This window comes from Anas acuta, chromosome 2 (genome assembly GCF_963932015.1).
Source record: "Anas acuta chromosome 2, bAnaAcu1.1, whole genome shotgun sequence".
Classification (NCBI taxonomy): Eukaryota; Metazoa; Chordata; class Aves; order Anseriformes; family Anatidae; genus Anas; species Anas acuta.
Genome location: NC_088980.1, coordinates 155,552,441 through 155,574,596, shown reverse-complemented (window position 1 = coordinate 155,574,596; position 22,156 = coordinate 155,552,441). Strand labels below are relative to the sequence as shown.

Below are 22,156 nucleotides of genomic sequence, written 5' to 3'. Positions count from 1 at the left end.
TTAGTTTTTATCTATCTATCTATTTATTTATTTATTTATTAAAAATTATGAAACTCTGAAATTAAAAATGAGAGTGAAGTGCGGGAGGGGCCCTTTTTTTGTTGACTAAGTCCCTACCTTCTTCCTCCTGATTTTCCCTATTTGGGGCATTTTTTCCCAGCCTTGAGAAAAGGAAGTGACAGCTGGGTTTGGTCCTGCATCATGCCCTTTATGTTGTGGCACATCTATCTGTTTTCTTCCTTTGCTGTTGTCACCTTCATGCCTTAGTGTTGGGCTACATTTAATATTAAAGTTGTGGAACCCTGATGTTTTGCTCGAGGGTGTCTGTGGCTCATGGTGAGACAAGGCCTGCAGACAGTGAAGTGGAACAGGGGGAGAAGCCTTCCTCGGCCAGTGCTTTTCTGATTTCAATCTGCTGCTTCTACCGCTGCTTCTGCTTTTTTTTTTTGTTTTGTTTTGTTGTTTTTTTTTTCCTTTTTTTTTTTTTCCTTTCTTCTTTTTTAAACCAGTAAGGAAAAATAACCCTGGCTCAAATATTTATACTAGAGGTCCAGGAACTTACAATGCAGCAGCAAGCTGTCTCTTTTGAGAGCTAATCGAGACTGTGGTATGATGGATAGACTCCTCACCAGCTCTGTAGCAATAATGTTCCAGAAGACAGCATTACCTGGTTTTGATCAAGTGCCTAGTCTATGCCTACCATCTCTAGATCTCAAAGCACTTTGTGAACAACGAGGAATTAGTCTAGACATGGCTGAAACAGATAAATCGTTGCCCTTTATTACTGGAGAAAGTAAGGTTGAGAGAGATCTAATGACTTGGTCACCCCCAAGATCATCTGTAGTTCCAGGAAACCTGGATTTTAGTGTTTTGTTTTGTGGTTGGGCATCCTGAAGTTTGGAGATAGGCCCTTGGTTTTTCATTTGCCTCCACCTAGAGTAGTACGATTAAACTGAATTCTAACAGTGTTGCATTTGTATTTTTCTCTGTTCTCTTAGGTTTAAAGTACAACCCTGCATCCGTTGCTATCTAGAAAATGTCTTATGGATCCATTGATGGGAGTGGATTTGGGAGGAACCCATTTGGAGGCCCTTCGAGACAAGGCTATCAACCTCTTGGTAAAGTACTGATCCCCTGCTGTAATTCATTCTACCAGACTTCCTCTTTTTTAAAAAAATGAGGTTTTTACTGAATGAGGTTCAGTGTGGCTGTTGTATACATATCAGACTATCTCCAGAGGTTGTTTCTGATCCGGATTTGGTGAAAACCAAACTTTTGTTGGGTTTGATTTGTGTAATGAGGCACAACATCTGACCATGCTCAGGTCTTGAGGTTTCAGTGTATCTTGCCAATTGCCATGGAAAAGCGATACTGATGAAGATTTTGGAGGTGTTTTGAGGGATTAAGAAAATAAATTTAACACATTTTCTATACCTGTTTGTGTCTCTCCTCATCAGAATTTCGTCCAAACAGTTCTTCTCTGGCTAGTTGTGGGTGCTCTGATGATGGGAGTAGATGGACTGAAGTGCAATGGGAAGAGGGTTGTGATTCCACAGGGCACAACTTAACTGCTGGGGAGGCTGCTTTAATCTGCAAAATGTGCTCCAGCATGGCAACAAGAGATAAAAACTTGCTCAGGAAATGCTGAAACCATAAACAGCGACTTGCAAATGAATGCAGATTCTGTTTTTGTGGGGTGTTTTTAAGTGAACGCCAGACATACTTCCTTTATCTGTTCCCTCCTTCCCACAAAAGACTCCAGGAATGCTAAAGTAGAAAGAAAAAAAGCATCCAGATGTCAGCCTGTGTATATGAAATGGTCTCCACTGCACAGGGCAAAGCCGTGCTTCATAAAAGCATGTTCCTAGTGTTACTGCCGTAACACAGGGCTCAGCTAATGATTATAACCTCCTGCTTTGGTGTGTCGAAGTCATTGAATCTACTGTGTCCTCTTCTTGTAGGAGGCATCCTTTGCCAGAAGAATGGTAGGTAGAATAATTAGTGTTAGGCACTGCAAGTGTGCCATTTTCCCTGTTGATTCAGGGCTGGCTCGTGCTTGGAGGTGGATAGGAAGGAGGTCTCATCCTGTCCACCTCTGAGCTATTGTTCGAGAAGGATGGAAGCCAGCCCACGTGGGCATGGGCAGTTAAGGCCACATCTCCAACTGCACCATGTCCTGGTCCAGGTAGGGAGTTGCTGTAGGGCCAGATCTGGTTTAATGCAGCCTGACTTTCAGCAAGCCATGTGAGCTGGAGCATATTTTTGTGTTTAGTTTTGGTCCTGGGTCTGGCTTGCACAGCAGGGTGAGGGTACAGAGACACAGCTGAGGGTTCAGACCTTTGCAGAAGCATCAGGAAAGGGGACGTTGCAGTATGGCAAAGTTACTGCTAGCACGGTCTGTTACTGCTTTGAACCTGGGAAAAGCATCACCATCACTCTTCTCTTATGTTGCCTTTGGTTTCAGCAGTGCTGTTCATTAAGGCAGCCTGACTTGGTTTCCAAGTTGTCAAGGTTGCAAATATTCTTCGGGAAATGTTTCATTGTTTTGCAAATAGCTGTTCCCCCTGGATGGATCTATAAAAGAAGCATAAAGGTTTCTCGTGGTTTTGTGTTTTCTTACGAGTTTTGGTGCAATTATCTTTTTTTCTTTTTTTCCCTTTGAAGAGGGAGAGGGTATTGAATTAAGTGTGAGTTGACTGTTCAGTTTTAAATAGTGATTTTTAGGCAGTCCTACAAGGCAAAATTAAAGGCATAAAAGCAAGGAAGAATGGGATGCTTGGGCACAACGAAAGAACCATACAAAAAGAGAATCAAAATCTGGAATAGGCAAAAGATGGATCTCAGTACATTGTGGTTTGGGATTAAGAAAAAAAACAACACCCAAAACACACGAATACTTACAGTTCTGTACAAAATGATCACTATTTTTAATGCAAATACAGAGAATAATTCAAGATGTTTCCTAAGTATTTGATGAGGTACCACATCAAGCCCAGCTTGCCCGTTGTTTGAACAACCCTCAGTGGATTGCAAAGAAGTAGCTGACATAGAAATATCAGTTTTTTAGGACCATGATTTTGAAACCATTTCAGCTGCCTGTCCAGAGCCTTTTAATGTGTAAGCTCACATCTCAGAGGTGAGAAACTTCCCCTCCGTGCACGCACACATGGCCTTGGGTGGTGATGCAACGGCCAAGTCTTCCAGGTCCTCCAGGGCTGATTTTCCTGGTGAGCAAAACTTGGTCACGGAGTTGTTCAACACCACCTGGGACCCTTGGCTATGGAAGGGATTGCAAGGCTGGAGCAGGCACTTCATCACTTTGCTGTATTCCATCGCAGAAGGGCATTTCTGAAAAGAAATAGGCTGGTATCCTTGGCCAAGGGCAACTCGAAGAAACTTTTCTCCTTTCTGTGTGTCTGAACCAGAGATGAGCTATCTCAGCCTAAATAACTCTCCACGCCCCTTCGCTGTGGGAGACTGAGTAGCACACACCAAGTGTTTTCTCTTGTAGTATCCCCAAATATTGTCATTAAGTGTCAGGAGAGGGTCAACGCAGAGCTCATCGTATGCCTCCTGCTTCCCAAAGATGGATGACTGCCTTGCTAAGAAAAACTGCTCTCTGCATTACCTCATGGTATGGCTGGAACAAAAGACCGTGGCCTTCCTGCTGCCGTATGGATGTCTGCTCACAGCAGGGCAGACCTCGATGGACGCGTTCGGTGTGTGCTCTGAAACTCTTCTTCTTGCTCTATCCAGTAAACAAATAAATAAAAAGTACCAGCATCCCTGCAGATAGGTGCTGTAGCATGTGGTTCAGCAGAAAATGTTCGGGCATAGAAGAGAAAACCCTGGGATCTTTCAACAACAGAAGTGCTGGGGATGCTGCTGCTTAATAGCTTTTCTGTAATAAACTGAATAATGCAATAAATGGAAGTTACAACCAGGTTTCGGTGGCCCCGGCTCACCTCAGGAGCCGGAGGCTCTTCGTACTATGTGGTCAGACAGTAGGATGGGGAAAAAGTAGAAATCACCAGGGATTTGGTTTCTGAACCCTTTAATTTCATGAAAGAGAACAAAGAGGCCTCAGGTTTTGCTTTTTAAAAATAAAAAAACAGACATTACTACCAGGAGGGTGGCCTTTACCTGTCTGTCTTGGCTGTATTTCCTCCATGGAGGAAATGAGAATGACAGCAACGCTTCCCCTGGCCCCGGGCTGCCGCGATGATGGATGGAGATCCAGCTCATTGTTGGGCATTGTGGCAGTTGCCCTTGTTAACCTTCCTAATTAACGAGATCCACAGGGTCAGTTTGCAGAATTTTATGGAGGAATCCCAGAGGCAGCTTTATGGGGAGTTAGAGTTGGGTGTTGGGCACCTCTGGTTGAAATTCTGCTTTTAATGGTTTTGCTGGATATCCGGGATTTAAACCTGAGAATGAAAAAAAAAAAAAAGTGTTTCAAAAGATTTTTTTTTTTAAAGTAATGAGTGATACCTGAAATAAATGGAGATTAAATGCCGTGCAGCAGTAGGAATTAAATTCTGAATTCTCAAGTGTGCAACATCTGCCATATTAGACCCATCCTTCCGAAAACAGGCTTTTTCTGGGGAGAATGAACAAAATCTGCTGTGTGCAGGGAGGCACAGAGGTCAGGGAATTCAAATGGCTTGAATCTAAATGCCACAAGCCAGTTTTTTTTTTTAATACTGTTTTTATTAACCTTACTGTGCACTGGCCATTACAGGACAGATTTGAACAGGTCATTTCATGTTCCAGGGGTGTAATGTTTCCAGGTGTGCTCACGGGAGCATTGGGTCAGTGCTTAATTTTGCCGTGACTGCATCTAGACTATTTTTTCTTTGGTTGGTTGCTCGTGAAGATCTCATGCGGGACACTGGCCAGGGTTGTACTCAAGATATATCGCACATGCGGCTCCCTGCTTCTCTGCTAGGCTGCCTGTCTTGTCAGAGAACGAAATTAGATTGGGCTGTGCACCTTGTTCTTGGCAGCGTTTGCTGGGTATTTATCACCTAATTATCATCGTGATACTTAGCAATTCATTGTTATATAATTTCTGCTAATATTTTTCCAGGAATTGGGTCTATAATTTTCTTTGCCCTCCCATCAAGTGGTTGGGCCATCCCGCTGTCCTCTCTGTGCCCGTCCAATCCTATTTTGCTCTTTCCCTGGCAGTTTTGGAAAGTGGTTCAGAAGAAAATACACCTTGAGGGTCATGGTTGCCTCCAGGATGGTGAAGTCACAGTGCTGCATGGGCAGGAGGTTTCACATCGGTTGTAGGCACTTTGGTGGGGTGGGGATGGGGCAGGAGCTCTGATGGAGACCCAGGACCGATGGCCAAAGCTGGGGTGGATGTTCTGGAGACAAAACTCAAAGCCAGGTGCACAAACCAGCATTGTGGCCTGACCACCACGTGTTCCTTTGCTCCCTCTTGAGGTAGGTTGAGGTCTGATGGCAGAACGTGGGAAGGAATCCACCGCATCTCGATCCTGCAGCGTGCTGAAGCACTTGGATTCCTAAACACGCAACAAGTCCCCGAGGTCAATTAACGGAAGGCAGGTGGTTAATGATTCTGCTTTACTGGGACCTGAGCACGGTTTTGTTTTAGCACAAACTTCCCAAGTGACTTTCAATACCTGCAGTGCTTTGTTAAAGGAACACTGAAATATCTCATTGCTGCAGTGTACAGAGCTATCCAGAGGGTGTGGAAGATGATCAAAATCTGCTCATAGCATGTTCCTCGCTGGAGCAATGAGGAACCCAACCATGAGCTTCAGCTTCCTTGGTATAAAGTATTGTATGAAGAAAGAGTTAACAGTGGTGGAACAAAGCAAGAATAAAGTCTTGGCACGTTTTAGTTTTATTTTACAGAACTCAGCACTTTAGATTGATGCAACATTAAAGGTTTTTTGTTTGTTTGTTTGTTTGTTTGTTTCCACTAAAGTTAAAGCCTTTAAATCTGAATGATTGCATTGTGACTTGGTCACGTCCAGTGATACAACCAAAGTGTGTGTTTGAGATGGAGTCCCATCAAGAATAGAATGAAAGGACAGAGTTAAAATGATCACCTTTTTTTTTTGCCATTTGTAGATAATTCACAAATATTACTCACCAATTACTCACTGGTCTGTAAAGAAGGTGGTATGTCTTCTATTTTACACAAGACTGAAAATAAAATGGCTTGTCAAATGCTGTCTAAAAAGTTTGTGCGAGTCTTAATGATTGATTTTCACTTCTGAGTCTTGGGTCCTGTCATATTTTCTTGAATTTACAGGGACGCAGACATCTGGAGGGCTCAAGTGTCATATTAGTCAAATCATTAATTGGCCTGAAATGAAGTGCTGGTCCAAATCTAGATGCAAACAATACTCAAAATCGTAAGATGATCTCTCCCACTAGACAACTTTAAGATCCCTCATACAACATCTACAGAGGAAGTGTTTTGTATTGTTTCTGTGCTATTGTGCAATATTCCCAACATTATACATTTGTTTCCTTAGTCCAGTTTGAGGCAATGTAGGGGATATTCTCTGTTTTACACCCACTTCTTAGAGATCTTAGCAATGATTTAATGAATTAATAAGCCAAAACATATGAAAACATATTAAAGAATAACGAACAACATGTTTTATAGCAAAACAAATTGCCAGGAGAATTAACTTTGATACACGAATTAACTTTGAAACGGCTTGTTTTGAAAACCTCTGCCCTCTCCCTTCTGGCAATTTTAACATTATAATAAATGTTTCACTCTAATCTTGGTATATCAGGGAAGTCAGGTGGTTATGTATTTATTTAAATAACTAGCAACACTAGAAAGCATCATTGAAATAAATAAGTAAATAATGAAATCTTTGACCAGCTCATAGCAGTTGAAACAAAACAAAATAGAAACAAACTCCTGGGTAAAGATAAACTTTTTTTTTTTTTTTTTTTTTTTTTGTCTAGCTGTTTTATTTGCTAGTCTTCGCCATGCAAAGCCGTTTTATTTTAACCATGTGAAAATCATCCCGGTGCTCCCAATCTTTAGTGGAAAACCAGAAAACAAACACGCAATCTTGTCCTCAGGCAGCGTTCAGCTGGAAATGCATTTAAACATCTCATCCTCTCAGAATAGCTTGCTCCATTTTCCACTTGATTACAGCCAAATTAGAAGTAGTTGAAGAAGATGTTCTCCCCTTGGTGTGTTCATCGTATGGGTGTAGGTACCTTGCTGGAGAATGCAGAGCAGGATGAAGGTGCTGGTGGTTCCTTTAGTGGGTGCCTGGCCAGGAGCCTGTCCTCTTGGGACATCTTTCCAGGTGAATTCATTTCCATGTTGGAGCAGAGGATTGTCCTGTGCTTTAGTTTCAGCTCCTCAGATTAATACAGCTCAGTGCTTTTGCTTCTGGTTGCTCTGGCAGAGCCAGGAACCATTTTTTTTTTAACTTGTGTCACAAAAAAAGCAAAGAAAAAATTATTAAAACTTGCACTTCTTTACAATTAAACATTCTCCCTTAACTGTCACTTTGCAGAAAGTTTGTAGTTGTTCTTGTTTAAGCTGTTCAGACCTGAAGAAGATACTGATGCTCCTGAGATTTCTCTAATCCTGTCAGTGCAATCTAATTCATGTTTGCCAGCTCTCTCAAAATCATGGCTCTACTTAGGAAAGCAGAGTGGTCTGCTGTAGAGCCCTTGTCCAACAAGCCATAAGTGACTGCTTGGCTACATTACTAAATTCTTGCAAGCATTCTGAGCCTTCCTCATATTTTCTGGGGTAGCTCTGCTCTTGCACCCTGTGCTTTGCCTCTATTTTGTGTCTTGGCAATATCAGATGCTTGGATCAGAAACCATTTCTCTTGCACTCTGCCTCCAAATAAGTCTTCCTGAAGCAGGACACCCAGCTGGAATGGAATTGTGTGCAGCAGCAGATTCCTCCTGTGACCTTTTATGTTAGTTTGTCTGTACCTGATGGAAATCCCACTGGAAAAGTGGCATCCAGGAGCAGGCTGGCACTGCTGGCACAGGTTTATCCACTCATTGCATTCCTTGTCCTGTTCTCTGGAAGGTGCTGGCAGCTCTTGCTGCCCTTACAGCTTGCTAGAAGGTCTTTCCATTTCTCATTTGTATGTTCACATCAGGAAACCAAGTGAGGTTGGAATGCAATTCGGCTTGACCTGTCTTAGGTTGGGTCAGCACAAGGACATGAATGTGCAAAGGGTGACCACGTGTTTCTTCTGTCTCCTCTGTTACTGCTGTAGCAGCCCCAGCAAATTTGGGAATGGAAATTACTGAGCATTGAAAGTAGAGCTAAAATAGCACCTGGCATGGTTTTGCTTGGTCCCAGACATTTCCCGGGTGTGAATCAGACATTTGCACAGCGCAGGTTGTTAGCACAGATGAGGTGATGCTACCTCAGCGTTTCTCTTTGAGCCCTGCTGGGGCAGGCATCAGGTCCACGCATTTACCTCCACTGTGCCTTGCTGGTTGTGAACTGCTAAACTCTGATTGTGGGCTGCAAAGCAAACTTTATATCCGGCTAATAATATTCTGTTAAAGCAGTGTTGCTTCAGGGACATCTTTTTTATTATTGCAGAATTTCTATCTGGGGTTCTGGCAGTGAGAGTGATCAAATCCAAATAATCTGAACCCTGGGGTAAAGTTTAAAAAGGGAAAAGTTGACCTGTGCTACCTGTGCTGTTGTAATATGGAAAGTGGGTGCTGCAGAGTGAAGCGGGTGAGATGGAGCTCAGTGTATTTCCCAGGTTGGAGTGTACTTATGTCTAGTGTTAGGGGAAAAAAAAAAAAAGAAGGGGAATAAAAAAGGCATGTAATTGGTAATGATGGTGCTGTTATCCAGCAAAAAGTCCCACTGAGCAAGTGAGCATGGATGGACAGACTGGTGGATGGACAGATGGACAAGGCACCTGAACATGACCAGTGCATCCGTGCCTACCCCACAGGACCCTGTTGGAAAGGTTTCTCATCAGCTCTTCTCTTATAAATAAGGTTATGTCATTATTTACCTCTCTATAATAGAGAGCTACGGTATGCATTTTATAGTGGAAAACCACAAATTTGTTTTAGACTTAGTTGGTACCTAACAGTCAATCTATTGTAATATTACACATGCTGGAAATAATCTCCATTTGACAAGCAGATTCCTATTTCTTTCCTGTCCAAAATACTGAGCCTGGGAGCTGCAGACCACTGGCTTTCACTACTGAATGAGGAACACTTTTTTTTGACATGAGGGGAATACCTTTTTAAATTTTGATGTTCTGGACTTGAAGTCATGAGCTTCCGAGTCTTGACCACATCTGCTATCACTCTTGTGCAAATCTCTCAATTTACCTGTATTCTTGTCCCATTCCCTTCCTGCTGCTTCGTATTACCTAATTAATTAAAATTTTAAAATTTTAAGGATGGAGAATATGTCTGTCCTAATCTATTAGAACACACTTTATCCTCCTCTCTCTCTCTCTGTGCCTTTTTTTTTTTTTGAAGACCCAACTGGAGTTTTTAATATTTGCTCCTGCCAGCAAAATGGGGAATGAAGATTTATGTCGGTACTGAAATACCATGCTGGTGGATAGCTGTTCTGAAACCTAAAGGTAAGGATGTATTTTTCTGCAGAAAGTACACAAACTCACCTCTATCCATTATGAGGGGTGGACACAGCTGACACCAACATGTACGTGACACAAAAAGAATTTGGGCTGAACAGAAAGGGAAGAATAAAGCTTTTATCCGGGCTGTCACTCCAGAGATGTCATTGCTAACTCTCTCTTTTTCCACACTGATGTTTGCTTGGAGACAGATGCTGGCAGCTAGAAGTGGGCAGGGATGAAAGATCAACAGTGAGGAAGGACTCGACAGATGTAAGCAGGTAGATTGGGGATTAGGGCGATTTAGTCTGGATGGAAAGCACTTAGGAGCAAGGAGGGATTTTAGATTGGATGTTAGGATGTGCATATTGCAAATCTCCCCTGAATTTTCTCTGTTAGACCTGGGTATTTATGGTTGGGATTCATGAGCACCTTTAGTAACTTCTGGTGTAACTGAAGGTAATGAGAGTCGTGCAGGCAGTTGTAGAAGGATAGAAGAAGCAGTTTGCATAGATTTTGAGGTGTGCAAGTGGCTGCATAGGTATTTATAATACCAGTTTCCCATTGCTTGCTGATTCCAAGCTGGAGAAGAGAGGGCGAAGAAGGACGAATAAACCAAAATCCTGCTGATTTTCACATAAATGACCAAAAGCAGTGAACTTAGCTGGGAAAACAGCACAAGGTTGGTTTCATATGTAAACTGGACAACTCTTCTGCTTGCCCCTTGTGCTGAATCAGCCATACAGGGTGCTGGGACCATCCCTGGATGAACACTATTTTGTAAAGTAGTAGTAGAGCAGAGTTTGTAAATTTGCAGTAGAGCTGTGCTTTTCAGACAGTCCTAACTGCTCACCTCTCCAGCTTTCCAGAGCTCCACAGCTATGCAAGCACGGGTTATTTTTGGTGGAAGTGAAGCCTGAAATTTAATTCTGCTCCAAAAGGCACCGTGAAGGCTTGTCCTTCTGGTTGCTCTGTAAGATTTGAATGAAATCAGCTTATTTTCAATCCAAGAGCTGAACAAATGAGTCAGCTCTACAGTGCTAGCAGACGAGATGGGGAGTCTTTCTATCCTAAGCTGTTTGTGCATACTGTAATATTTTGCAAGTGCTGGATTGCAGATTTTCCATCTTTTTCACCCCACCACACTGGAGTTGCTTTTAGATCCTGATTATTCCCTAAAAACAGGGATGGCTTTAGTGACTGCAGTTTCTCGTCTTGTGATTCATAGGGCTTGCTGTCATCTGCTGGTCGTGCTTTAAGCTGAGCTGCTTCTGTCCTGGGCTCATCCTTCAGAACTGCACACAAGCTTTGCTGCTGGGATTTTTGAACATCTGCACAGTAGCAACCCAACAAGGTGTAAATTTGCTTTTACATTTTAAAGGAAGTCCTTGATAAGGCAAACTTTCTAGCAGGTACCCTTTCCTCCACTCCAGAGCCGCATCTTGGGCAAGGGGAGAGTCTCTGTTAGTGAGCAACAAGACAACTTTGGGACACCATCTCAGAGAAAGTACCGCTTTTACATTATTATTATTATAGCTTAAGTTGCCAGCAGCTTGATTAAAATAAAGATGATTCTGAGATATTCTCCTTGTGCTTTATCGCGCTGTGTTTGTGATGGGGTTTTCCTCTCTCATCCTTTAGCAGAACTGGTTAACAGCTACCTTCTTTGATGCTCTTCTCCACTTCCCAAATGTTTTTTTTTAGTCTGGACAGGCACTTGAAGAAAGTGGTATTTCTTCTTTCATATGGCTGTGGGATTTTGGTATAGGTTGTCATCAAGGACACTGTGACTTGCCTTAAACTTCTTTCCTTGGCCTCACTGGAAATGAAGCAGTTGGAGGATGAAGTAGGGCAGTTATTGCCCTTCAGCATACAGCTTCAGCACACATAGACATCAGGGCTGGAGAACCGGTCTTGAAGACTTGAAGACACTCTTAAGAACCATAGATAATGCTTTCAGTAATGAGTTTTTAAGCTGTGAAGAGCAGGGCCTGGGTCTCTCACAACTTTTTGTCATGACATTCTGAGCAGTACATGCATTTTACTCTTTGTTTTCCATCCCTTTCTGAGATGTTTCGTGTCTCAAATATTTTTTAAGAGAAAATCCTGCTTTTTCACATACTTTCAGAGGTCAGTGTCAGATGGACACTACTTGTTTCAAGATAATTTGCCACTGTCATCCTTGTCCCAGTCTTCAGTCTCATGGGGCTGTCTCGTCACTCTGGGAAATGTCCACAGTTCTTCTAAACCACAGAGCAGCTTCTGTAGGCAAAGGTGCTGTTTTTAGTTTTAACCAGGCTTAGTCTATCTGGAAAACTTGGTCCTTTTGTCCCTGGCAAAGACCCACGCGTCTAGCTGGGCACACTGCCATCTCACCAGATGGCCAGCAGAGCAGTGGCCAGCACTGCGTGTCACATCTCCACTTGGCAGCACACAGCATGATTCCCAGGTGACAGTCGTCATCAGCTTTGAACTCAAAACACACCTAAGGACTGGCCGAACTGATGTGCCAGCCTGAATCCAGCTCTGCATAGTGGTAACTGGGTTGGACGTCATGGAAATAATGCCCTCAGCTGCTTTAGAAGCAGGAGGGACTCACAAGACATGGCACTGGGATGATTCGTACCTTTGAAACGTGCTGTGTGAGGAGGAGCTCGGCTCCTCTGGGCACCACAATATAAGAAAGAAAGAATTATTAAAGAGTGTCCAAAGGAGGCTACAAAAATGGTGAAGGGTCTAGATTGAAAGATGTATGAGGAGAGGCTGAGGTGCCTTGGTTTGTTGAACCCAGGGCAGAGCAGGCCGAGGGGAGGCCTCATGGCGGCCTGCAGCTCCCTCATGAGGGGAGCGGAGGGGCAGGCGCTGAGCTCTGCTCTCTGGGGACAGCGACAGGACCCGAGGGAACGGCATGGAGCTGGGACAGGGGAGGGTCAGGCTAGGGGTTAGGGAAAGGTTCTGCACCCAGAGGTGGTCAGGCACTGGGACAAGCTTCATGCAACATCTTTAGATGCATTAAGTGGAAGCACATGAGTTGGATGTCCATGTTTCTTACCTTTCTGTGGCTGCTGAGGCCCACAGCAAGGTGATGATTATTTTTTCTATATGAACAAATCCTAAGTATATTAAACATGTTTTAAGTAATACTAAATCTCATATTTTTAATGGGAATTAAGCCTGCAGCACACTGAAAGGGGGGGAAGGCAGCTGATAATTCTTGTGACTTGGGTTGGGAACTACAGTAGTGGGTTTAACATATTCAAAGTGAGATTTTTAAAGCCCATACCCCATTTTCAGAAACGCCCTTGAGGTCAGCTTTCACAGGTCTCCAGGTACTTGATGGTGGAGGTACAGATATGGGAGTTGATAGTCCAAGGCCCATTTGTGCTCTGGAAGGCTTCTAAGGACCTCTTGAAATACAGTCCTTTGACCAAAGGCTGTTCTGTTGCCAGTCAAACCTGAGAGCTCCTAAATCCACAAAAATGTGCTGAAATTGGGTTCAGTGCCCTGAAATATTTTTATGTTTTGGCTGTTCATTGCTTTGAAAGCTTTACCCAGTGAGATTTAGGACTGAGTTTCCAGAGAGACCAAGATATTCTGATAGATTTGGATACAAAAGCTCATTGTGAAGACACATGCAGGGACTTTGTTTAATTAGGTATGGATTTTTATTTTTTTCTGAAATACTTTGCTCAGGGCCTTAGTGGAGAACAGAAGCAGACTGAAGAGCTGACCACAGCCACGCTGCATAAAATTCTATTTATCCTCTATTCCTTCTCCTCTCCTAACACAGATACAGTTACAGAAATAGAAGTAGAGACACAGCCATTGAAGTAAAAGGACTAAAAGCTATATGAAGAAGATTTTTTAAAAGTCATAAATCCGTCTTTTAAGATTGGGATTAGCACATTGCAGTGAATTTGGGAAATTAATCTGTTGTGTGTGAAGTTACACGGAGGCAAGACCATAGGGAATCCAGTTCCCCAAGATAAGAGGTTTTGAAGGAGGACAGTCAGTGCTGGGTGCATTAAAATTTCAAAGCTACTGTACTTGTCCACATATATGGAGGCAACTGCAGTGATGAATTGAGGAAAATGAGACTTCCGTATTGCTTTTTCCCACTGATCTCTTTTTTATTATTATTATTTTCACTTCTGTAAAAAGTTAGAAGGCACAGATTTATAAAGAGGGTTTGCTATAAAGTACAGTTTGCAAAGAACTTGAGTTTATGACAAAATGGTGCAAAAAAAGGTTTATTGCAATCATGTAGTAGCCAGTATTTCGGATTTATTGCAAGCACAGTAAGAGTTAAGCAGGTTGGGAAGGAGGAATGATCTGCTTCTTTTCCTGCACTGCTTTACCAACAAGACAGTAGCCTGCTTGTGGTTTTGAACAATACATAGATAATATCAAGCCAGGATCTAATAAAAAAATGGCTAAAGCTGTATAGAAAATGGCCAAAAGTACACATATATCTACCTAAGGGGTATGCATTTGTAGTGTATGTATACGAATATGTAAGTATGCTTTTGAAATGCAATTTGGAGGTTTTAGTTGTACTGTTATTTCACACCTCTCCTTTTATAGTCTTACTGTTAAAATAAAGTGTGTCTATTCATATATATATATTTTTTAATTTGGAGTTTGTTAGCAGAATTTCAGTATTTTCACAGAGATTTTTTTTTCTTCATGGAGTTTTCACACTTATTGCTCATCAGTGTTGGAGAAGAAGAAACCAAGCCTTGTTATCATCCTGACTGTGAGAAAAAGTTTATCCTTATATACAAGATTTATAAGAAAACAGCCACTCTTGCAAAAAAGTTTCCTTCTGGGAGACTGAACTTGCTGGAGATCAGAGAGTTGAACTCCTTTGGATCTGAGGGATGCCTGGCATCTCTCCAAAGAGATGAGGGATGTTGAGTTATCAGTGTGTCTTATGTCAAGGGTTCTTCTTCCTCCATACCCCCAAATTTGACCTTTTTTTTTTTCTTTTTTTGATAAAATACCACCATATTTACCACTATATATCTGTCGGGAAGAAGACTGCTTGTCCTGGTTCTGCTCTCCAACCCTTTTGCTTCTGGTTTCTGGTTGAACATCCTATTCCCCTTGGTCCACCTCTGTTTTACTGCAGCATTTTACTTCTTCGAAGCGCATCTGAGACCTCCTCAAAGCTGAGCTGAGATGGGACAAGGAGAAGGCCAGCATCACACTACCCAGTGACAGTGCCTCTCTTCAAGACAAGGAGAAGGCCAGCATCACACTACCCAGTGACAGTGCCTCTCTTCAATAATCAAAAGGCTTACGAGCACTCCTGGTATCTTCTCTCCTCCTTGGCATTTCCATCAGGGTGGCTGTGAGTCAGGCAGAAGGGATTCCCAGTCAGCAACAGATCTTTCTCCTCAGCTGCTGGAATAGTGCTCCCATAGCATGCTGTGAATTCCTCTTGTTGGCTAAATACAAAAGCTAGCATGCTTTGGGGGAGAAATGCTGGGTCTTCTGCTTGATTTGCCATCTCTGTCTTTCCTAATTATTTCTAAAAGTCCCCCAGCCTCCACATCCATCAATTTACGCACAGCAGGGACTCGCTTTTTCTGTTTGTTTTTGTTTCGTTTGTATGTTTCCAAAAATATATATATTTTTTTCATTTTATTCTATTATTTTCTCCCCCTTCTCTCAGGCCCTTTCTCCTCACTTGCCTGTTCTGCTTTTCTTGGCCAGGTTTCCTGAAGTGAAGGCAGTGACATTGTTTTACAGTGCTGTATAAATTCTTACCCTGCTTTGGCACGAGCATATTTATGTTCGCCTCCTCCTTGGTGCACACTGCGGAAAGGCTTTGTGCTCAAACCCAACTATTAATCTCCAATGGCCTGGAGCGAGCTCTGGCTGTGAGCTTCCACGGGAAGGGTGGGTACGGAAATCCTCAACCACCAAAACAAACCCTTCCCTGTGTTGAAACGAGCACTGAAGTTGTCCAGTTTTAGGACATCCATTTAATTTCTGGTTGAAGATGGGGACCACTACGAGTAGGCTTAGATGGATTGTGCCGTGTTACACCTCGTGTAGGGGTAATTTATGGACATACCTTGAAGCCCGTGCCACAAGGAGATAATGTGTCATCGGTGTTGTTTGGAGTGTGGCACATTTTAACACTGCAAATAGATTTTCTTCTCAGTGTGCCTGCTGAAGTATATGGGCTTTGCTCTCCTCCAGAGAGAGTCATCTTGGCCAAGGTTGTTGTGAGTATTTCTCATGAAACTGTGTAGAAATGCTAAACGTGGTGTTTACTGGGTAGTTCGTTGACTTGTGCTTTCACGTGTACAAAGTGGGCCATGGCCATGATTCACTGGACAACCTTCAATAAATCAAGTATCTTCATGTGCATCTTGTTTTCTCAAGAGAGGAGAAGGTTGTCTCCATTCCCATGGAGGAGGTTTTCCCATTGCATCTGCAGGTAGGAAGGTGGGCAGGAAATGAGCAGAAGGGCTGGGAGACTTCATATGCTGTTGTATTTCCTCTCTCGCCCTTTATAAAGGCATAGTGATTTGGCCAGGATGGTATTTAGGTGTTAATCTTCAGTTGAACAATGACTGTGTCAGACCTTGTAAGTTTAGAAGGCACGGAGAGGAAACCTCTAAATAGAGCAGAAAAATGAAGGCGATTCAGCAGCTGCTGGCCCTAGCAGGTTGTGAAGCAGAGGTCCTGAGAAATACTTAGAAGAGCAAAAATTTGAGATTCCAGCATAAAAAGTGCCTCAGTTCCTGTGAGGAAGCTCTGTCAGGCCTTTTAATGACCCCCAGTGGCCAAGATCAGTTTTATCTCATCCATGGCTTTACAGAAACACCTAGCTGTGAACGAGAGGCTTTGCAGCAAAAGGCACGGACAGAATTTGGTTATACGGGAGCCGAGCACCGAGAAATAACGTGGTGATTAGTGTGAGCTTGGGACCAGACCAGAGTTTCTGTATTGCAGTGCTGCTTACTGGTCTGCAGCATGTGAATGCTGCCCAGTCAGCTCGAGCTCAGCTTCCTCTGCCTGTGCTCAGATTTAGAAGGTCAAAAAATAGATCAGGATATTGGCCTTGTCTTCTGGGAGGAGAAGTGAGTGTCTCCAGGCTGGGAGATGCAAGCACTGAAAAATAAAGGAAGGTTGGTATGCTGTAATGGAGAAGTCCTTTTGCATCTTTTTTCTACTTTTCCTTTTTTAATATACATGATAACTACTCTTCGAACATCAGTACTTTAGGGAAAGCTTTAAACTAATTCTGCATTTGGATGTTCTGTCAGGCTAAACGCTTTGCATTTTTTTAAGGAGGATGTTTCCAGTCCCAGCTATATCAAAGTTAAGGTGAAATGGCTACTGGCACCCGCAGACACCACAAATTCGGGTGTTTAGCTCATTTTTTATGGAAATGTGGTTGTCATCAGTTCAGGATGAGGGTCAGCACATCCACAAGGGTAGGAGTAGGGGTTTTGGTGCCTTCCCACTGTGAAACCACAGAGCGAGAGCAAGCCGTGGCCATGTGCAGGACCACCAGTCCATCTTGGTGATGCCAAGGGTGGCTTTGGGAGGAGATTGCCATGGCCAGAAGTTCATCCAAGCTCAAAGAAACACAAACTATTTATGTGGCCCCCAAGAATATATACAGAGAGGGAGAGGGAGATTAGACCCTTTTGCTTTAGGGTATTAAAAACTCCTAAAAACGGGGTCTTTAAGACCATTCCCATGTAGTTTCTCTCTCCATTTCTGATTTCTGCAGCTTCTCTTTAGGTCCTGGGGCCAGGTATCAAAATAAATGAATTTCTGATGTGGTCTGTTGGTGCAGATCTTGTATTATACCTGGGCTGCCTTATGAGAAGTTTTGTACGGGGGAAAGTTTTCTGAAGGTGTTTCTAAATTCTCTGCTGGAAGGTGCTGTGGAAGGGCAACCAGGATAAAAACAAAACCAACAAAGAAAAACCAACAAAAAGCAGCGTGTGTAGAATGGCGTTGTATGAATTTAGGGATGAGATACATACAAAAATCTCGTGCAGAAGTGTTTGCAGTACCTGCTTGGGGGCTTATCAATGAATAACAAAGCAGGTGCAGGAGACCTCCTCTGCACCTTCGTCAGGGATTTATCTCGGGGCTGTTTGTGAGCCCTCATGAGCAGGTTTTGAATGGATTATGTTTTGGGGAGAATAAGACCCTAATGTGGCAAAGCAGGGTGTTCATTTATAAACGATCTTCTGGTATTCCTGGTGATTACTTTTACACAGGATCAAATACTGACCATGTTGCCTTCATTGTAATGCTTCAAGGCCAACTTGTTGCATCCGGGCTAGGAAAGGACCCGGCAGAGTGGGAGAAGTTGCTTGATTGAAATCTGCAAAGCATAACCCGTGTCCTTGCATATGAAATGACATCATTTTGCTCAGGGATTCTGGAGCAGGCACACGCAGGTAGATTTTAATACAGCAGGCATGTTTGATGTCCTGCCTTAAATCCCAAACTATTAACTTAATTAATATTTTAGGCTCTTAACACTTTTCCCTGCTCGTGATCTACCTCATGTGAGACTGGAGGATGCTGCTGTTTCCCTTTCTGGCCTTGCAGCCTCAGAAGTGTGTGTTCTTTGTTCTGCATTAATTATTTCACTCTTAAGGTCCTGATCAGGCTTTGACAGAAAGCTCCACATGGGATTTTAGCTCCGTGGTTAAGCAGCATCCTTGCTTTACGCCAGGGTTGCTCTTCACCAGTGTGTAGAGCGGTACAGATGCAGATGTACACGACCAAACTCCATTTTCTAACTGTTCCAGCAGTATTTTAAAAGGTAAACGAGATTGTTTGCTTCTTTGTTTTTCCACTGTAAAGTTGGGCAATATAATTTCTGTGTTTTTACCAGCATGGTGTGCTCTCCTTGGGCACAAGCAGCCTCGTGATGTGCAAGTGAGAGTGCAAGAACTGATTTTCTTAGGGAGATGGTGGTGCAGAAAAAGATGTTAAATGACTCTGCCTTGATGGATTTGCTGTTTGCAAGGACAAAGGGAGGGATGGGATGGTTAAGCTGCCATCTGATGTGCAGATTAAATTAGGTTTAAGCAGCGTTTTGAAATGTCACTGAAGATAAACTATTTTGAATAGGCAATTCCTTAACCAGCGGCTTTTAAGTATCTCTTAAAGTGTTCGGCTGAGGTGTGCTGGCTTGTTTGGAGGGGGGAAGAAGAAGGAGAGAGTCTGGATTTGGGGTCTGGCCCTACAGGTCTCCTACACACTTCTGCTTCTTATTGGAGCAGGTATAGTAAAGTAAATACCAAACCATTGTTCTTTCTCCATGGTGTAAGTTATTTCTGCAGTTCACAGAATGGATGAGGTGGAAAGGGACCTCTGGGTCCATCTGCTCCAGCCCCTGCTCAAGTAGGGCCACCTCCAGCAGGGTGCCCAGGACCACATCCTGGTGGCTTTTGAAGGTCTCCAAGGAGAAGACTCCATAACCTCTCTGGGCAACCTATGCCAGGGCTCAGTCACCCAAAGGTGGATTCAGTTTTCTCCAGAAAACAGGCAAAAAAATAATAAAAAAGGCTGTGTATTGAAGGAACAACTGTGTATCTCTTAATTGGATTGATAATTTGAAAATATTTAGGATCTGGAAGAAATCTCCCCATTTTTCACTCAGAAGGACTCCATCTTTTCCTCCATAGGGAAATGAAAGGAGGGGTTGGGACATGTAAAAACTGGATTTATCCTGGTGTTCAGGACAAGGGTGAGGGCTGGGACGTCCCAAGATTTTGTCTGTCCCCTGATACCACCTCCCTCACTATTTTTTCACAGAAACTGGATCTGTGCTTCTTTCCCTAATGCTGTTGGTAACTCACTTTGCACATTGCTTTTTCTTTTGTAATTTTTAAGCATACTGAGGATCTTGCTGTGATTATGAAAATTGCAAAGAAATATTTATGCATTCCCAAGCTGTCAGACTGGGCAACAGGAGAGGAGGAAAAAGCATATCAAACTCTTCCTGAAGGAACAGGCAGGTTTTTTGAGGATCTTAAGGCAGAAGGAGGACAGGGGAATGACTGGGGTCCTGCTGGACGTTTTGCATCCCGTTAATTCCCCCGCTCCCGATGGCGTTTCATCATCATAAAGGTCTTGTCGCAGATTTTGCTTTGAGTGCTAAAAGCTTTGCTCCCCTCTGCCTTCCTCCATGATTTAAGAGCCACAGATGCTGATACATCTCCGAGACAGAATCTATTACACTTCTCCTGCCAAGCAGAGCTATGGTGCTTGCTTTATGTCCCTCCTCCTAACACTCAATTTGTTCTTTGTCGGTGCTCAGCTGGCCACATTGCTGAGCACCAGCAGGGCTCCCTCTGTGCAGTGGTTCCTATTAGCTTTCCCCTTCTTAATTTCATTATCCATTTCTAACGGTGTTTTAGTGGCTGAGCTGAATGTACAGTATCGAGGACTTCATGCAGCTTCTGTTTCTCCAGAAGTTTGCCACGGAGAGCACGACTGACCATCCACTGTTTGCTCCTGCTTTGGAGAAGAGCTGGGCTCCAGGACTGGAAATGATCAGGGTGTCTTCATTTATTATCTTTATTTTATGTTTGCAAGCATTATCTCATACACCTTTTCCTTTGTTTCACTTCACAAACAAATTATTTAGCATTTCTAAAGCTCAGTTTTCACTTTTTGTTTCTTTGCCTGGTTATTCCCGTGGTCTTTCTCCAAGCATCCTCGTGTCCTTATCCCAGCTGTAGAGCAGAGCAGGAGGTTGCCCTTGCCCTTGGAAGCCCACCACACCTCTGCAAACCAGATTACTACACGAGCTTGTCTCCACCAAGTAGTGACAGCATTTTACACCTTATCTGTCTGTTTTTTTGGGGAAGCAGGCAGTGCCTTACTCTCTGACTGCCCCAGGGTCTTTGAGAACGACGGAGCTGCCAAGAGGATCGATGGCTCCCAAAGCCACTCCAGCACCACACAAGGGGCGTAGTCGTTGGTATCGGGTTTAATATTCATACGAACATCTGCTATTTTTATTAGTCACTAAATCTGTCGGTGGTGAAATTGAGGCATTCCGCTTTTCAAAGGTAATTAAAGAGTGAGTAGTTCATAAAACATGACTCAACCTACGGGGTTCTGGCAAGGTACTGAGTGTTGCGTGCACTTGCCAAAAGGATGCCAGATGTTGACGGGAAAACGGAGCTCTCTCCTTTCCCAGAGGAGCACCAGGTTCTTCCAGACTTCAGCGAGACCTGAAATGAGGCTTGGAGACATGGATGTGACAGCAGGTGATGGGACATGTGCTGGCATTATTCAAGCTAAGGCATCATCACAGCCAGGAGCAGCCCTGCAGTCCATCTCCCCTGAAGCTATCCAGAGCATTTCTACGTGTTCCTCATCATCAAACTTCAACTGCTTCTTCAGGGAGATAAACTCAGAGCGCAGTCATTCTCACCATTGAGAAATGCTCCCTGACACATAACCAATCTTTCCTTTAAGTTTCATTCCTTCACATTTAATTTTTCTTGCTCTGATCCTCCCCAGGTTGCTTTGTTGGAGTACCAACGTGTGGCTGCAGAAAGGTCTGAAGACTCACCTTTTGCCTCCGATGACATTAGCCCGAATTAGTGTTGCACGCTGCAGAAGGCGAGGGTGAGCACCACATGGCAAGATGAATAAATGTGATTACTGTATGGCGTGACGCAGACGCAAATGTGCCTGGGGGGCTTAATGGGAAACAGAGAAATCTTTCAGTTTTGGAAGAAGAGACAAATAGAACAAGGGCTGTTGGACTTCTAAAATTAGGAACGGCGTAGTGTGGAGAGGTGCTGTTGCAGTGCATCATTCCTTCCCTCTCTATCATCTTTTCTCTCACATGAAGTGAGAGCAATGACAAAATCTTTCTCAAGCATGGAAACTTGTGCATCCATATTTCATACATCTAAAACAAGCAAACAAAACATCCCGAGGTATTCAGTTTCTGGGAACCTTGTTGCTTTTGCTTTATAGCTCCAATAGGGAAATTTGGGTGTAGTTTTGAATGTGAAGAGTAGTTTAATCAAAAGGACAGCTACCATAAAGCAGGAAGTAAGAAAATGAGAAGTTAGTATTTATGTGAACACCAGTGACCAGAACTAACAGGAGGGATCAGTATTCATTGCCTGGAAAACGGGGATTGTAGCTGCCTCTATCATCTCTTCTCTGCTAAGCTTCTAGTGCATTTATCCACTCCTTTCTGTTCTTAGTGAAGTTTCACTCTTACACCTTGTGTTTTCCCACCACAGTGGGCCAGGTATTATAAATAGAGCAGGACAAGTTACGCTGTCCTTTGGAAAGGCAAATACAGAAAGGATCTCACTGATGCTTAAGATGTGCTGTTGTGTTGTTAAGGGTTGTTAAAGCAGAGTCTGGGAGCATAAAACACGTGGTCTGTTTTGCCAGAATTTCCTGGACCATAGCGTGGATTGCGCTGAATTCCCTTGGAGAGAATTACTGCTTTTTTTTTTTTTTTCTAGTGTAATTGATATGCATGTGATAAAAATAAGTCCTTCTTATCAAAGACACCTGCAGAA

The 22,156-nt window shown here is 43.2% G+C and overlaps 1 protein-coding gene across 3 annotated transcripts in view; it reads left to right on the top strand.

Moving 5' to 3' along the window:
• Nucleotides 1-22,156, top strand: part of TSNARE1 (t-SNARE domain containing 1) — a 454,966-nt gene that overhangs the window by 97,154 nt on the left and 335,656 nt on the right. For all 3 annotated transcript variants that reach the window (XM_068672755.1, XM_068672754.1, XM_068672756.1), the window contains one exon: nucleotides 999-1,118. In XM_068672755.1, the coding sequence (XP_068528856.1) occupies nucleotides 1,037-1,118 (82 nt within the window). In that variant the 5' untranslated portion in view covers nucleotides 999-1,036. The remainder of the gene's footprint in view (nucleotides 1-998; nucleotides 1,119-22,156) is intronic.